This window comes from Dromiciops gliroides, chromosome 3 (assembly GCF_019393635.1).
Source record: "Dromiciops gliroides isolate mDroGli1 chromosome 3, mDroGli1.pri, whole genome shotgun sequence".
NCBI lineage: Eukaryota > Metazoa > Chordata > Mammalia > Microbiotheria > Microbiotheriidae > Dromiciops > Dromiciops gliroides.
This window is the reverse complement of record NC_057863.1, coordinates 542,893,297-542,911,914: the sequence shown is the minus strand read 5'-3', so window position 1 is coordinate 542,911,914 and position 18,618 is coordinate 542,893,297. Positions and strand designations below refer to the sequence as shown.

The window sequence follows — 18,618 nt, the reverse complement described above, 5'->3', positions numbered from 1 at the left end:
CCAACTTTTGCCTTTCAGGCTCATCAAAGCTGAAGTTAAGGGGGCAGCTAGATGGTGCAGTAGATAAAGCATTGGCCTTGGATTCAAGAGGACCCGACTTAAAATCCAGCCTCAAACACTTGACACTTAACTAGCTGTGTGACCCTGGGCAAATCACTTAACCCTCATTGCCCTGAAAAAAAAAAAAAAGCTGAAGTTAAGAGTCTAGTTCATTTCCATGATCACCTCAAGCCACCCTTTCAAAACATGGTTACTGGGGCAGCTAGGTGGCACGGTGGATAGAGCACCGGCCCTGGATTCAGGAGTACCTGAGTTCAAATCCGGCCTCAGACACTTAACACTTACTAGCTGTGTGACCCTGGGCAAGTCACTTAACCCCAATTGCCTCACTAAAAAAAAAAAAATATATGGTTACCATTCCATGCAGGTTAAGCCTAACAGTCTTTAAAAAGCATGCATTCAACTGAACTCAATTCATATAAATTAAATCCTATTCCATTGACAGCTCACGCACAGGAAAAATGTACAACCTTCATATGATTATTTTATTCTTCATCCTTACCCTTCTTCCACAAGCCACTTCAGGTGCTCTGCTTGGCTAGTGTGAAAACTTGGAGCTTAACTGCCTAAATTATATCTACTCACATTTTAACTTTATTACCAAGTTGTGGCCAGTCATCTAACAAGCAGCACAAAGGTTTTAACCGGTCCGGCCCCCATTTTGACTTTGTAAAATGTATGACCCGAAAGGGTCTTAACTGATCATATGATGTTTGAGATATGTTTTTAAAACAACTAGTCATAAAATGTGAAGGTCATGTAAATACTGACATGGTACATATCTACCAAACAAGACAGGTTTTAAAATGCTTATGGTAAACAAGGGATGAGAGGTCACTTGCTTAAGATATTTGAAATTCAACTTTATTGTGATCTAAACGAAAAAGAAATGGGAATATTGGGATGGCACAGAAGCAGTTTTATATTTGAAAATCAAAGGGATGGGGGCGGCTAGGTGGCGCAGTGGATAAAGCACCAGCCCTGAATTCAGGAGGCCCTGAATTCAGGAGGCCCTGAATTCAAATCCGGCCCCAGACACTTGACACTTACTAGCTGTGTGATCCTGGGCAAGTCACTTTACCCTCATTGCCCTGAAAAAAAAAAAAATCAAAGGGACATAGCCCGTCCAAAACAGCTAAGTGCAGGTCCAGAATATGAATTATATTTTTAAACTGCCCCATTGACTCCAAAACTCAGTCATCTCCTTCAGCATCCCAAAGATCAAGCATATGTTCTGCTCAGCGATATAATAAAGTGGCAAATGCCATACGCTACACTGACATCACAGAACAGTTGCCTATAAAACAACCTCTGACACTGGGCTCCAGCTTCATTCTCTTACAGATCATCATCATCTTCATCGGGGAATTCAGCTGACTGAAAAATCAGGAAGTCCTGCTCATACAGTGCTGGGTCCATGACAACCTCTGGAGGTACAAGAGCTGGCATGGCTACAAACTATAAATGAGGGTCTCCAATAAGTTTTCTAGTAAGCCAAGGGTGGCTAGGTGGTGCAGTAGATAGACTGCCTAGCCTAGAGTCAGGAAGACTCATCTTCCTGAGTTCAGATCTGCCTTCAGACACTTACTAGCTGTGTGACCCTGGGTAAGTCACTTCACCCCGTTTGCCTCATCTGTAAAATGAACTGGAGAAGCAAATGGCAAACCACTCCAGTATCTTTGCTGAGAAAACCCCAAATGGGGTCAGGCAGAGTCAGACAAAACAAACAAAAGCAAGCCAAAGAAAGGGCTTCTCAAAGTTGTAGTTACTTTTGGCTGAAACATCATGGTGGGACAGCTAGGTGGCGCAGTGGATAGAGCACCGGTCCTGGATTCAGGAGTACCTGAGTTCAAATCCGGCTTCAGACACTTAACACTTAGTAGCTGTGTGACCCTTGGCAAGTCACTTAACCCCAATTGCCTCACCAAAAAAAAAAAAAAAAAAAGAAAGAAACATCATGGTACCACAGTCTTCTTCCTGTGGAAAGCAACTGATTTTGCCTTGACTTCTCTGTCCTTAACATCCACTTTGTTGCCACACCACACTACAGGGCTATTTTCCCATCTCTGTGCCAGTCAAGTACATTCATGTAAGCAATTCTTGATGTTATATCAAACATGATAATGGTATACTGGGCTTGGAGGTAATAACTACCTCTCAGACCACCCAATTTCTCTTGGCCAGCTGTATACCACCCACTGAATTTAACAGAACCTCTTTTAGTATGGAACACAAGAAGATGGACCTCAACACCCAAGGTGGCTACATACTTCTCTAATTCTCCAGTTAAGGAATGTTTCACAAATTTTTTTTAGGGCCTCCATCACCAACTAATACACGTTTGATCTGCACCAGGGGCTCTCCTTGGACGGCCATTGTCACATTTCTTCCAGAAGTGCCTCCTTCTCTGCCAAACAGCTGTAATAAGTTCTTTTTTTTTTTTTTTTTTTTTTTTAGTGAGGCAATTGGGGTTAAGTGACTTGCCCAGGGTCACACAGCTAGTAAGTGTTACGTGTCTGAGGCCAGATTTGAACTCAGGTACTCCTGACTCCAGGGCCGGTGCTCTATCCACTGCGCCACCTAGCTGCCCCATAAGTTCTTATTCTTTTTTTTTTTAGACTATTATTTATTTATTTGCAGGCAATGGAGGTTAAGTGACTTGCCCAGGGTCACACAATAAGTGTCAAGTGTCTGAAGCCAGATTTGAACTCAGGTACTCCTGAATCCAGGGCCGGTGCTTTAACCACTGCTCCATCTAGCTGCCCCCTGTAATAAGTTCTTAACAAAGGGTTTTTCATTCATTCATTCATTCATGTTCCCAGGAAAGTAGGATAGGTTTCCTCAAGCCTTCCACATAATAACAATGTTGCTTATATTAGGCATAATAAGAGCTCCCATTTTAATAGAAAGCATTTTAAGATGTAGAAAATACTTGACTCACAACAATTGTGTGAGGTAGATGGTATTGTTCATTATCTCTACTTGATAGATGGAGAAACTGAAGGTCAGACATCTCAAAAGTGTCAAAGTTGGGCCTTCAATCCAGGTGTCTTCTGACTGAAAACACCAGCTCTTCCCACCAGTCTACTGCTGCTCTTCAGCACCTATTGGCACATCAGCCCAAATCATAGGAAGGTCCTCAGAGGACTTCTAGCCCAATAATGCCCTCATTTTACAGATTAGGAAACTGAGGCCCAAAGAGGTAATATGATTTGCCCAAGGTCATTCAAGTAGAATTAGGGTTGGAATCCAGGACCTCCTGCTCTAAATCCAGAGCCCTCCTCTTTGATTGACAAACTAATTCCTTAGAAAGTGTGGAGAACATGACCTAAGCACCTTTGAAACCTTAGTAGGCATCTGTTAGGGGGAAGAGTACAAGAACATACCTGGAGGTGGGAGTCCACATGAAATACATCATAAGAACTTTCAGCTAGGGAGATGGGGTTATGAGACAACATAGTATAATAGAAAATGGACTAGAGTTGAAGTCAAAAGACTTGCATTTTGAGTCTCAGCTTCAATCCATGGGCAAGTAATTAACTCTGAGCCTCAGTTTCCTCTTCTGCAAAATAAGGATAATAATATTTGCATCCACAACTTCAGACAGTGGTTATAGGGAAGGAGCTTTGTAAGCCCTAGCACTATAAAAATGGGAGCCACTGGTGGTACTGGAGCCGCCACCTTGGTCCCCACAGGACAGCTTTGTCCTCTCCTGCTCAGATGACCTGGGCTCGCCATCGAGCCCACCACCTCTGAACTCTTCTCTTGTTATGGGAAGAGCCCATCAGCAGGCAAGGAGCTGGGCAAGATAAGGTCAGGGGAGAGGTCACCAAAGAGCAGAAGAATTTTACCCAGGCTCGAATAGGAAGGATATGTTTGTCATTGTGCAAGAAGCAAAGCCTAGGTCTCAGGAAGAGACCTTGGGGGAGGAGGAAGGCAGAGTGTGTGGCAGCAGGTCCCAGCGATGGCAAAAAGCAGCAGCCAGAAGGCCAGGAGACAGACTTTAGACCTTTGTCTCCATGGATACAAGGGTGTGGAAGAGCTGAAACTGGATTACTGGACATATATTCAGTAGACTAACTGAAATCTTTGGAGATGACAGCTATATTACAAAGCAAAATAAATAAACAGCATTCACCCTGTCCAGAGATTAGAGTCATAACCACCACCACCAGAGCTGTAACTAGGGCAGGCAAATCGGGCCTCTGGGTGCTGAAATGGAAAGGCAGGATGCTATGGGTCCTATAAATATGAGGACAGGGACAACAGTGCTGCCCTGGGCTTGGGAGCTCAAGAGGCCTGTCAGTGCATCATTCTTGGGCAGAGGGGCAGTCTAGTTTCTTGGAAGTCAGGGGCTAAGAAGAAGGCTAGAAAGTGGTCCTCTAATCATGATCTATACACAGAGAAGAGACACTTCAAGCACCTAGACCCCGCAGGGGAGGGGGCCAAGATGTCGGGGATGGGAAATAGAAGTGTTAAGGGCTAAAATTCTAGCTAAACTGTCTAAAATATCTAATGAGTGGTCGCCAATAAATTATAAGCTTTAGCAAGAGTTAGACTTTTAAGCATTTATTAAGGAGAATAAGAGTTTGGTAAAGACAGAAGAAAAGGCCTAGATTCCTATCTATTAAAGGGAGAGCACATTTCCAGCTCCCCTCTCCACCAGCGTCCTCAGGAAAAGAGTGAGACCGAGCCGCCAGTCTCTTCCTTCTTCCTCCCACTAGCCCGCGTCACTTCCTGACACCAAAGAAAAGACTCCTGGTCTTGCCCTCAAAGACCTTCGCTTCATGGGCGGAACTCTTCTACAGTAAGTCTCCAGCAGGTGGCGTTATTCCAATCATTACAGAAGATATGCTTTTCCATATAATGTGCAGCCAGGGAGAAGACCACTAACTTTCTAGGATGTTAAAACGTAACCCCCCAAATGAAGATTTTCTCTCTCTCTCTCTCTCTCTCTCTCTCTCTCTTTCACACACACACACACACACACACACACACATACCAACACAAGATTTTGTTCCAGGTGCTATTCCTAGTTATGGTTCTGACTATATCACTAAGCACCTAATGATAGAGGCAAAAAGGGGTTAACAGATAAACTGAGGCTTCAGTCCGTATTAATAGTACCTAAAAGGGTTAACAGAGAAACTAAGGTTTGTGTTCTTATCAACAGTACTGTAACCAAAAGGGTTCAAGTCCCTATCGACCCTCACCATCAACAGAGACAATAACTAGGGACCATTAACCATTAATAGCCATTGATATTCCTAGATGACAGGACACCTAGAAACTAGATCTTAAGCAAAGAGATATCAAAAACACAGAGACCCGGGGGCAACTAGGTGGCGCAGTGAATAGAGCACTGGCCCTGGACTCAGGAGTACGTGAGTTCAAATCCGGCCTCACACACTTAACACTTACTAGCTGTGTGACCCTGGGCAAGTCACTTAACCCCAATTGCCTCACTTAAAAAAAAAAAAAAAAAACCCACAGAGACCCTCTGGGTCTGACATGTTGAAGCATGTCTTTAGGAACATGCGCAGAGAAGGCCAAATGTGTTCTTAAGGTTCACCTTATGATGTGCAAACCCTAAAAACACCTCCAAGGAAACCAGTACTAGCCTGGAAGCTTGTCTTAGGACCCCAGGAAGTCCAAATTACAATAAACCCTCCCATGAACCTCCTACAAGGTGGAGATTAAGATGAGGAGATAACCTACTTTTTCACATTATAAATATAACCATTTTCATCCCCCTATTCGAGACACCTCCCTGGTGGTCTCCCTGTGGTCACTTACAATATTTCATTAAAACTTGGGAAACTGAGTCAATGAGTCATGTAATTCTTTGGGACACCTCACAATCAATTTGATCAATTAAACCCACCCCCCACATCACTAATATATGTCAGCCATAGGAAAAAAGGTCATTGACTAAGAATTGTGTCCACAGTGATAGGGCCATAGTAAGAAATCCACGTTTTCCTAGCTTGTCTTTTAAGGTGGGGAAGGCGAAACCGGGAAGCTAGGTAGGTCAGGGCTCGGTTGGGGATCAGTCAAGACAGCTGGGGGCTGAGATCGAGGGGTTCTAAAAACCACTGACTTGGTCAGATTTTGAATCTGTGACAGCCTCTCTGGCCTCAGCTTCTGACATGTCAGATAACTGATACATAACTCCCATTCTCAGGGAGCATCTAGTCTGAAAGAAAAACAGCCCTTGCCCTTAGGGACCTCTGGATATGACAGGAGAAAGGGGAAAGATCCAACAAGATACTCCTATAGGGGGCAGCTAGGTGGCGCAGTGGATAAAGCACGGGCCCTGGATACAGGAGGACCTGAGTTCAAATCTAGCCTCAGACACTTGACACTTACTAGCTGTGTGACCCTGGGCAAGTCACTTAACCCCCATAGCCCTGCAAAAACAAACAAACAAAAAAAGATATTCCTATAATCAGGAGTGAGATTCTGGGACTTAGACAAGTCTAGGGGATACCAGGGAAGGGAAAAATCAAGACTGACCTTCCTGAAGGAGGTGGGGCTTGAACTATGCTTTGAAGGATCAGACTCCCCTCTCCCCAACTTGGCTTAGTCCTCAAATCCAGGGTTTTAGCCCTAAAGGGAAAAAGGTGCACTAGGACCCCTCCCCAACCACTAGACTCTGATCCCTTTTGGTCCCCACAACTGATCTAGCCTTCTTTTCCCAATCCCTCTACCTTCAGAGGGATTAGGCTTGATAGAATAAAGTGGCTGGCTGGGCAACTCTCACCTCCATGGGATGGGATGAGGATGAAGTCTGCTTTTTCACACATTTTAATTTCAAGATCTTCAGCATTCTTAACACACCCACCTCCACATCTGCTAACCCTAATCGCCCAGGACAAGCAACACCCCCGCAGGTCATACATTCTTTCCAGAGGTCACCTCTTCCTCAATAACGTTTTCCTCCTTTTCTCCTCAATCTAACCCAAACCACAGCACCACCACCCCACCCAAGGGACTCTACAGGATTATATATACGCATCCCTTTCTCTCCCAAGCAGGCAGGTTCTCTAAACCCCATTTCTACTAGTTTCCCTCAGGCCCTCTCTGTCCCTAAGGCCAACTCTGTCTATAGCCAGCCACTCTCCAAATCCAGAAATCTGTTCTATATATAATGCCGTCCCCTTTTCCTATACCAGATCTCCTTTCCTCTTTTCAGTTCTCAAATCTCTCCCTTTTCATCCCCAGGGTCATTGTTCCTGGGGTTACCTAGTCTTTGTATAAAAGGTTCTTCCCTTCCACACCCATCTTAAAAAACACCTTTCTGTCCCACCGGAATTCCCCAGGAATACATACATGACTGTCCCAGTGGGTGTCATTAGGGGTGGGAGGTACTCCTTCCTGTTTTCTTCAAGGTGGGAGTTCCAAAGTGGGAATCTGCCCACCCCACAACCTTGCTCTTCAGCGGCATCTCTGTCACTCCTCGGGTGCCCCCACCCATCTCGAGGGTCATGCCTATGTCACCCCAGGCCTTTCTTCCCGCTCTTCCTGTCCCACCCCGGTTGGCCCCCTCCAATGTCCAGGGGCCTCCTGGTCTCTGCACCGCCCTGTCCCAACTCTGATGCCCCTTCTCGGCCCCTCTCCACACCCTCCCCAGGACTACCACTCACAAGCCTCCACCAGGTCCAAGAATAGAGCCTTCTGCCTCCGGTCCCGCTGCTGCAGTTGGCGAATGATGTGCAGCTTCCAGCGGCAGGAGGAGGCAGGCGGAGAGCATGGGGCGAGAGCCCCAGGTCCTGGCATGGCGACTTGTGGATGCCAAGACACAGATTCGCTCCCTCCGCCCGCCCGCGCGGGCACAAAAGCTTGGTGGGACCAAGGCCTAAGGAACGGGGGCGGGACCTGCGCGGGGAACTCCTCAGGGCATCACGATAGAGGCGGGGCCTCGGAATGGGGAAAGCCTCGGAATGTGCCATCCTTCTGATGACGGGGGTGGGGGAAGGGGTGAAGGACAGATGGCAAGAGCCAGCAACTGCTAGGGAGAAGAGAGAGTCCAGCCACCGACGTTCATCATTAGCCACACATCTCCCTTTAAAAAGGATAAGCCGGCGGGGCAAGGCCGTTCCCGCTTGCTCAGGGTAAAGTGTGGCTCGGAATAAGTTCCCCCTTCTCTTGAGATAGTACAGTCCTCACCTTCCTGGGGGCGGCTCCGGTTTATGTTTAACCTCATAGCTCCGGAGCAGAATGTAGCAAGTCTATAAGCTAATAGATTTAGGGCCATGAGGGACCTTAGAAGTCCCCAAGTCGCCCTCCCCCATTTTGCATGTGAAAAGATAAGTTAAATGACTTGCCCAAAATCACATATTTGCCCTTGGTAGAGCAGATTCAAACCCCCTGTGATCTGACTAAATAATATCATTAATAATAATAGTGATGATCATAATTATAATAATAATAATAAAAGGTAACATGTAATGCTTTAAGTTTTACAAAGCTCTTTACACAATATTATATTTAGTCTTCACAACAACCCTGGAAAATAGGTGTTATTATCTCCATTTTCCAGTTGTGAAAAAACTGAGGCTAAAGAGGTTAAGTGACTTGCCCAGGGTCACACAGCTAATAATGTCTGAGGTTAGATTTTAATTTCAATCTTCTTGACTCCAAGCCCAGGGCACAATACACTACACCATCCTATTGCCATATAGTTTTTATTGCTATTTGTTGTTGTTCATCCTTCATTTCACAAAGGACAAATGACTTCTTGCTTGTGAATTGGATTTAAGTGAGATAGAGTCCTCAGCATCACTCTTTCTCCAGAGTCACCAAAGTCCAGTGGCAGGAAAGAAGTCAAGGTGACTGGTGATAGCCTAGGATGTAGAGATGACTTTGGTGTCTTTGATGTCTGACCAAGCTCCATAGGGGCAGCAAGGTGGCCCAGTGGATAGAGCAGGCCCTGAAGTTGGGAGGACCTGAGATCACATCTTGACCCTGGGCAAGTCATTTAACCCCAGTTGCCTTAAACATCAAGGGCCTTGCCACAGGACCCAGATGGCTCTGGAGGAAAGATTGAGACTGGTGACTTTTCACAGTCTTCTCTCAAATCCGATTCACTGCAAGTCATAGCATCACTTCAATGTCATGGTCCTCTTCCAAAACATAAGTCGAACAACAATCATGGCTGCTGGGAAAAATTGTTCTCATCTGGCCATTCCCCTGGGGGAAGTCTTCATGTGTTTGGGGTAGCTGTTTGACAGGGTAGTTCCCCGCCTCTCCTTCCCACTAAAGGAACCCTATATTTCTGGAGCCCTGCCTGGAAACAGTCTTCCATTTCTGTTGGAGTGCCCCTCCTCTACTTTTCAGAGAAAGAAAGTGATTTGCCACAAGTATGGGAGTTCTGTCCTGAGTCCTGGGAAACCTGGGTCAGGATCTTTTCCTAAAATTGTGGCTCTTTCTGACTCCACCCCAGACCTTCAGAAAGAAGCACTCAAAGCTTAGGTTTGACCCATGAAAGGAGGAATAATAGAAAGGCACTCAGTATACAATATAGATCAGGTCTTCGACAGCTATTTATTTCCTCCACCCAAAAGAAATACTTAATGCAAAGGACTCACAAACATGCATTAATATGATTTAATCCAGCAGTAGTAACTTGTGACTACTCTTATCAGCTTGAGGAGGCCTAACCTTAAACACCAAAACTTGAACCATTTTCAGCAAAGAAACTCCACTCTACATTATCTCCCTCAGAGTTCACATCTCCTAGAAAGCCAAGTCAAGGAGCCTCCTCCTGTCTTTGGTCATCTCCCCTAAGAAACAGTGGAGTAGCCATAGGGTCACCTCTCATACTTGAGATGGTGCTGCCTAAGGAACCCAAGAGCTTCCAAGAGCTTTAAATCATGATGTTGCCTCCGAGTCTGGAAACATCCATGGCAAAATCTCTGCTCAGTCACCAGGGCTCAGGGGGAGAAATATAGAAGAGTTGTCAGGGCTTGAAATTCAATCTTGGGCTTGCTTAAGCCAGCACTCTGTTCATTGCCATGGGTGAGCAGTCTGCCATTTCTGCTGGAGGACTCTTCCTGCACCTTTCATGGGAAATTCCTGGGAGAAAGAAAGTTGTTTGCCATAAGTTCTGAAAAGTTGAAGGAGGGAGACCTTTAAAGTCTATTGAGTGGGTAGCTCTTCCTGGTTCAGTGGCCAATTGTCTCTGATGCAGCTTGGAGCAGCAGGCCTCCCCTTTGCTGCCCTCTTAGTGACTAAGGAACCACCCAAGATTGGCTTTTATCATCCCAAAGTACAAAGTCCTTCAATTCAGAGTACTTGTCCCTGAATGTGACCAGGATATCAGCCCTGGTCAAAACACATTACTAGAAGCAGCCAGAGATCCAGGCCTAGACCAAACATGCTCCATGGGACGGCCATTGTTGCACTATTCTTATTTTTCTGAATAAATGAAGCCACAAGGCTCTCACTGGCATGACTTCAAGAAAGGCAGCCCAGCACAGTGGATGGAGTGATGGAGAGCTGAACTTAGAGTCAGGGAGACAAACATATGAATTCTGCCTCTGACACTAACTAGCAACGTGACCATGGGTAAGTTATTCAATTTCTATGAGCCTCAGTTTCATCATCTGTACAATGGCAATAGTGGTAGTATTGTTTGTTCTGGTAGATCCTACCATGAAGGAAAGTTTGGGGATATGGTCATAACAACATGCCCTGTGCGCTTTCTGAGGCCCAGTCTAGCTAAGTGCAGAGGCCACAACCAAAAGATGGGGTTTTTTTGAACATGGCTAGCAACCCATGGCCTGAGACACAAGACAAAGAAAAATATAAATTCACTCTGTCTTGTGGGGCCACGATGATAGTAAAGTGGGAAAGACAGTGAGAAAATGTTTCCATCATTATCTCTGATTTAAAAAAAGTCTGTTATTGAAGCTTTATAGGATACAGTATGCAGCCCATTCCCTCAAATGATAAGTGATCATGCAATACAAACCACTTTCAAAATAAGAAACATTAGGGGGCAGCTAGGTGGCGCAGTGGATAAAGCACCGGCCCTGGATTCAGAAGTACCTGAGTTCAAATCCGGCCTCAGACACTTGACACTTTCTAGCTGTGTGACCCTGGGCAAGTCACTTAACCCCCCATTGCCCCACCAAAAAAAAAAAAAAAAGAAAGAAACATTAGCTATCAACAACTACATGAAAAATGCCATAAATCACTGATAATAAGAGACATTCAAATTAAAATGACTCTGAGGTTCTACCTTACATATTATCATATTGGCAAAGATGACAAAGAATTGGAATATCAGTGGGGAAGGGAGGGCATTGTAGGAAAACAGCCCTGCTGTGGATGGAGCTATGGACTGATCCAACTTTTCTGGAAAACAACTGAAATTTTGCAGGACAGCAACTAAATTATTCCAACCCTTTGGGTCAACAATCCAAGTATTGGTCATATACCCCAGAAAGATTCAATGACAAACAAAAAGGATGAAAATACACAACAATATTCGCAGCCAAACTTTTTGTGTTACCTTTTTTTAAAAAACCACACCAGAAACAAAGTTGAGGGATGGTGGAACAAATAGGGGTATATGAATGTAGTAAGGAAGTCAAGTCAACAAGAATTTATTAAACACCCACCATGTGACAGGCACTGTACTAATTGATGGGGATACAGAATAAAAAACATTAAACACCCACTATGTGACAGGCACTGTACTAATTGATGGGGATACAGAATAAAAAAAAAGTTCCTACTCTTTAAGAAGCTCATAATCTAATGGGGGAGAAAATACCTAAAGAACCCTGCCAGATCAAGATAGAGGCAGGACTAATTGGAGAGAATCTCAAGGGAGTCCTACTGAGCCTTCCTCTCTTCTCTCTCTTTTTTTGGCAGAGCTAAAATGGCAGAGTGAAACCAGGAAGCTGCCTGAGCTCTCCCAAATTTTCCTCAGAAACAATGTTAAATTGAGCTTCTCAACAGAATCTGGAGCTGCAAAACCTTCAATCTTCTGACTTAACATAACTAAGATCTTCAGAAAAGGTCTGTTTCATTTGGGAAAAAGGGGAATACAACTCAGTGCAGAAGGTGTCTGGGCAAGCCAGCATAAGACTCTTAGTTATAGCACAGATCACCAGCTGAGGACTGTCAGTCCTAGCTCAGTTAGCTACTGGAACAGCAGGCCAGTTGTGAGGCCTCCAGTCCCAATGCAGAAGGCAATCTGCCAGCTGGGGTATCTGCTACCCAACAGGCCCAACTAAGCTCCAGTGCAGTGACCAAGCTGCATGCTGCTAATGCCTTAGAGCAGAAAGCTGGTGACCTGGCTCCTGGCCCCTAGCAAAAGAAGCTTGGGACAATGTACGCCGTACCCCTTAAAAGGCACAAAAGAGGCTAAAATATGAACAAGAAACAAAAAAGAACCCTCACCAATAACAATTACTATGCTGACAGGGAGATCAAAACATAAACTCAGAGGAAGACGATTATGATAAAACACCTACATGTGAAGCCTTAAAGGGGAAGAAAAATTGGTCTCTAGATCAAAAAGCCCTCTTGGAAGAGCTCAAAAAGGATTTTATAAACCAAATAAGAGAGGTAGAAGAAAAATTGGGAAGAGAAATGAGAGTTATGCAAGAGAGGGTCAATAGCTTGGGAAAAGGACAAAAATTGACTGAGAAAAACAACTCATTAAAAAATTCAATTGGCCAAATGGAAAAGGAGGTGCAAAAGCTGACTGGGGAAAACAATTCCTTAAGAATCAGAATTGGGCAGATGGAAGCTAATGACTCAATGAGACAATAGGAAGAAGTAAAGCAAAATCAAAAGTATATAAAAGTAGAAGAAAATGTAAAATGCCTCTTCAGAAAAACAACAATCCTGGAAAATAAATCCAGGAGGAACAACCTATAAATAATTGGACTACCTGAGGACCATAATCAAAAAAAGAGCCTAGACATCATATTTCACGACATTATCAAGGAGAACTGCCCCAATGTCTTACAACCAGAGGAAAAAGTAGTCATTGAAAGAATCCACTGATCACCTCCTGAAAAAGACCCCAAAAGGAAAACTCCAAAGAATATTGTAGCTAAATTCCAACATTATCAAGTAAAGGAAAAAACAATGCAAGCAGCCAGAAAGAAACAATTTAAATATCAAGGAACAACAATCAGAATTACATAGAACCTGGCAGCTTCAACATTAAAGGATATGAGGGCTTGGAATATGATATTCTGGAGAGCAAAGGAACTGGGATTACAACCAAGAATGTACTACCCAGCAAAACTAATTATAATCTTTCCGGAGAAAAGATGGGCACTTGATAAAACAAGGGACTTTAAAACTTTCCTAATGAAAAGCCCAGAACTGAACAGAAAATTCAATCAACAAATACAAGACTCAAGTGACGCATGAAAAGGTAAAAACAGGAAAAAACACATTACCCAATAAGGTTAAAATGTTTGCATCCCTCCACGGGAAGAAGTATCTTGTAACTCTTGAGAACTGTATCTTTTTTAAGACAGATAAGAAGAGAAAAGACGGGTGTGGGTTTAAGTTGATTCTGATGTGATGATATTAAAAAAAAACCTTAAAGGGTAACAAAAAGGATTATACTGGGAGAAGAGGAAAGGGAAGGCAGAATGGGGTAAATCACATCACTTGAAGAGGCACAAAAGACATTACAATAGAGGGAAAGAAGGGAAGGGTGAGCATTGTTTTGACCTTAACTCTCATATGATTTGGCTCAAAGAGAGAATAACATACACACTCAGTTGGGTATAGAATTTTATCTTACCCTATTGGGAAGTAAAAGGGGAAAGGGGAAAGAAAAGGGTGGGGTGCTGATAAAAGGGAGGGTAGACTGAGGTGGCTAGAAACAAAATATTAGTGAGAAGGGACAAGGGAAAAGTACAAACAAGGGGAAAAATGGGGAATACATAGTTAGTAATCATAAATGTGAATGTGAACAGGATGAACTCTTGTATAAAAAGGAGGCAAATAGCAGAGTGGTTTAAAAACCAGAATCCTACAATATGTTGTTCACAAGAAACACATTTGAAGTGAGAGATACACACAGAGTAAAGGTAAAAGACTAGAACAGAATATATTATGCTTCAGTTGAAGTAAAAAAAACCAGGGGTAGCAATCTTTATCTCAGATAAAGTAAAAGCAAAAACTGACCTAATTAAAAGAGATAAGGAAACCATTCTGCTAAAAGGTACCATAGACAATGAAATAATATCAATACTAAACATATATGCACCAAGTGGTACAGTATCCAAATTCTTAGAGAAGTTTAATGAGTCACAGGAAGAAATAGATAGCAAAACTATGTTAGCAGGGCAACTCAACCTCCTCCTCTCAGAACTAGATAAATCTAACCACAAAATAAGAAGATAAGTCGGTTAATAGAATTTTAGAAAAATTAAATATTATAGACCCATAGAGAAAACTGAATGGGGATAGAAAAGAATATACCTTTTTGTCAACAATATATGGCATGTACACAAAAATTGACCCTGTATTAGAGCATAAAAGCCTCACAGTCAAATGCAGAAAGACAGAAATAGTAAATTCATCCTTTTCAGATCATGATGCAATAAATATTATGTATAATAAAGGGCCATGGAAAGAATAGGTAAAAAAATAATTGGAAACTAAATAATCTCATCCCAAAGAATGAGTGGGTCAAACAACAAATCATAGAAACAATAATTTTATCCAAAAGAATGACAATAATGAGACAACATACCAAAACTTATGGGATGCAGCCAAAGCAGTTCTTAGGGGAAATTTTATATCTCTAAATGCCTACATGTATACTATCTTGTTTGGTGATCTCATCAGCTTCCATGGGTTCAGTCATCATCTCTTCCCTGATGATTCTCAAATCTATTTATCCATGCCTAACCTTTCTCCTTGTTGTTGTTTACCCTTCATTCTTGAAGAGGACCATGACATCAGGGTGATGTCATAACTTGCACTGACTTGGATTTAAGTGAGGGAGGTCTGTGCAAGGTCACCAACCTCACTTTCTCCTCCAGAGGCATCTGGGTCAAATGGCAAGATATATATCAGGGGGAAGCTAGGTGGCGCAGTGGATAAAGCACCAGCCCTGGATTCAGGAGGACCTGAGTTCAAATTTGACCTCAGACACTTGACACTTACTAGCTGTGTGACCCTGGGCAAGTCACTTAACCCTCATTGCCCTGCAAAAAAAAAAAAAAAAAGATATATATCAGGATGACTAAAGATGGCCCTGGATGTTTTTGTTTGTTTGTTTTTTAGTGAGGCGATTGGGGTTAAGTGACTTGCCCAGCATCACACAGCCCCTTAGATGTTTTTTTTTTTTAAAACAATTGGGGTGGGGCAGCTAGGTGTCGCAGTGGATAAAGCACTGGCCCTGGATTCAGGAGGACCTGAGTTCAAATCCGGCCTCAGACAGTTGACACTTACTAGCTGTGTGACCCTGGGCAAGTCACTTAATCCCAATTGCCTTACTAAAAAAAAAAAAGAAATGTCACCATGAAAAAAGAGCTGCTTGTTAGATTTTCAGTGTGAAAATTTATACCTTGGAAATATGGGCTAGATCTATTGTTCTGTTGACTGTCTAGACCTAGAGTGATGGAATAAATGATAATAATGGAGATTTATCTTTTTTCCCTTTTTTTAAAGATTAAATTTAAAAGTGTGTCCTGCATACATTTTTTTTTCAGAAAGCTGGTTGTATATACCAGTACACCACTGCCCCTACTCAATAAATTCCAGTAGCTCCCTATTACTTCCAGGACTAAATACAAATCTTCTGTTTTGCATTTATAGCCCTTTCCAGCCTAGCCCATTCCTACTTTTCCAGTCTTTTTATCCTCCCCATATTTTATGGTCCAGTGACACTGGTCTTCTTGTTGTTTCTTGAATGTAACATTCCAACTCTAGATTCAGTCTTTTCACTGGCTGACTCTCATGCTTAGGAGGCTCTTCCTCCTTACCTCTGCCTCCTGGCTTCCTGATTTCCTTCAAGACTTAGCTAAAATCCCACCTTCTGCAAGAAATCTTTTCTGCCCTCCAATCCTTACCCATACCTTCCCTCTGAGATTATCACCTATTTATCTTGTATATGTCTTGTTTATGCCTAATAATGTGTGTATTGTCTCCATGGATTGTGTTTTTGCCTTCATGTTCAGCATTTGTTTGTGACAATAATAATTATTGTAGCACTTTAATGTTTGTCAAGTACATTGCATATGTTATCTCACTCGATCCTCACTTAAACCCTACTACATGGTCAAGTTTAGTAAAGGTGCCATGCACAGCTTAAAAATATATATACTCCTGGGGCAGCTAGATGGCGCAGTGGATAGAGCACGGGCCCTGGATTCAGAAGGACCTGAGTTCATCTAACCTCAGACACTTAACACTAGCTGTGTGACCCTGGGCAAGTCACTTAACCCCAATTGCCCCCGCAAAAAACAAAAAACAAAAACAAAATATATATATATATATATATATATATATATATATATATATATATATTATATATATATATATACTCCTTTCTATTCTATTCCTATTTGTAATGATAACATTGACAAGTTTGACCATCTTCCTCCAAGTTTTTGTGATGCTGCTCTTTCATGCTTCTCCTGTCTAACCACTGTGTCTTGGTTTTCTTTGCTGGATCTTCATCCATGTCATACCCACTAATTGTAGGTATCCTACTATGCTCTACCCTAGGCCCTCTTATCTTTTTGCTGTATACTATATTACTTAGTCATCTAATCAGCTCTCATGGGTCTAATTGTCATTTATGCAAATGATTCCTAGATGTATATACCTAGCCTTAGTCTCTCCTGAGCTCCAGTCTCAGTTGCCAACTGCCTTTTGAACATCTAGAACTGTCTGTTCCATGGGTATTTCAAACTCAACATGTCTAAAACTGACCTCATTGTCTTTCCCCACAATCCCTTTCTTTTTCTGAACTTCCCTATTACTGTCAACCTTTGGGTCATATTCCCCTCCTTTCTCTCTTCCCTCAGATCCAATACATACTAGATTCTATCCTCAGAACATCTGATAGATATGTCCCCTTCAACTGGTCTACCTGATGTAAGTCTCTACTCACAGTTTTAGAAGCTATAAGGTGCAAAGCAGGTGACAACGTGCGTTAGCACAGGCAGCTTCTAGTCAGGTGTTCCCTAGACCAGCAAAATCTCTGGTCCCGCCCAACAGAAATGCTGCTGCAGGTGGCCAGTCCTACTCTTTCTCTCCTGGCAGAACTAGAGCCCACGGACTCAAATTCCCAGAAGGCCAAGGGGAGCTCGGGCAAACAGCCATCTTGGAGCTTAGCCTTTCGGGAATTGTAGTTGCTGCTACCCTCTAGGCCTGTGGAGGCGGTTCAGATTTTGTTTATGGCACCCCTGATAGTTGGCAGCGGTTGCCAGTATAAACTAAAACTGCCCCATATGTGGTAACAATGTTGGAGTCGGGAAAAATTTGGCAACAGTGAAAGGTTACGTATACCTATTTTATATACCCGGGGTCGCGTAACAATTTTTCGAGCATAAGGGGACCGCGAGTGGAAAAAGTTTAAGAAGCCCAGGTATAAACAATATGGTGATGCCGTGGCTCCAGGGCCTATGGAGGGGCATAGAACCACCTCCGGGTAGCCCTGGCGAGAGAAGCACTGCTTAAGCACCGTGCACCCGTCAGTTAACTCCCAACTGCCTTCCTATTCACACCCGCATTGATTCGAAGTGACCGGCAGGAGGCGCAGGCGCAGTGTGACCTGGGGTGGCCGGCAGGAGGCGCAGGCGTAGTGTGACTGTTGCGGAGGCGGGGGAGAGTGGCTGTCAGGGGCGTCAGCAGGCTCAGTGACTCGGGTTGGCTGGGCAGCCGCAGTGACCTAGAACTGCTTCACCGAGTTTTGGTCTGGAAACCCTGACAACAACACATGCGCAGGAGTAAGCGCCCTTTATTAATGACGATTATCTTCTTAATGGCACTGTAATTCCTTACACTTGACACTTTCCTAGCGAGCCTACCACATCCCTTATCTGGACATTCCCAGGAAAGACTCACGAGTTTGTTATCCATGTTTTAAGGAGAAGGTAACTGGCACAGAGACGGGGACTCAGATACCCGAAGTCACACAGCACAGCCTAGCCTGGAATTTAGGAATCCTGGTCGCTGGGGCCTGAACTCTCTCGCGGGGCGTGATCCAAGGGGCCTTTAGTGTTTTTCCGTGGGAAAGAGTGTTGAAGGCTACTTACTAGGGGGCTTTTCAGAGACCATATAACTGTTAGAACCTCAGGAGACCTTGGCAAGTTTCCCTCCTGTCAAGGACTCAAATGTCAGGAAATGTGTCCAAGGGACACCTCAGGCAATCAGAAAACCAGTGCCTGGTGTTGGAAGGGAAGGAGAAAGACAACCCGTGTCCTCAGAGAGGGGCTAATCCTAGGGGAGACCCTTCTGGGCAGGATGTCACAGCATCCTCTCTGGGACTGGGGTCAGAAGCAAATACACAGACCATTCCAAAGTACACGGTTTAGAAAAGACAGGATTGGGGCGGGG

General features: G+C 43.7%; 1 protein-coding gene and 1 pseudogene across 4 annotated transcripts in view; both read right to left on the bottom strand.

Moving 5' to 3' along the window:
• Window positions 1–17,232, bottom strand: part of ATG16L2 (autophagy related 16 like 2) — a 42,173-nt gene extending 24,941 nt beyond the window's left edge. For 2 of the 4 annotated variants that reach the window (XM_043992383.1, XM_043992384.1), the window contains exon 1: window positions 7,707–7,937. In XM_043992383.1, coding sequence (XP_043848318.1) covers window positions 7,707–7,839 — 133 coding nt within the window. In that variant the 5' untranslated portion in view covers window positions 7,840–7,937. Of the gene's footprint in view, window positions 1–7,706; window positions 7,938–17,170 lie in introns of those variants that run through there. The other 2 variants (XM_043992386.1, XM_043992385.1) reach the window with 2 other exon arrangements.
• On the bottom strand, window positions 1,399–2,436 carry LOC122746627 (annotated as a pseudogene).
• Window positions 17,233–18,618: the final 1,386 nt, after the last annotated feature.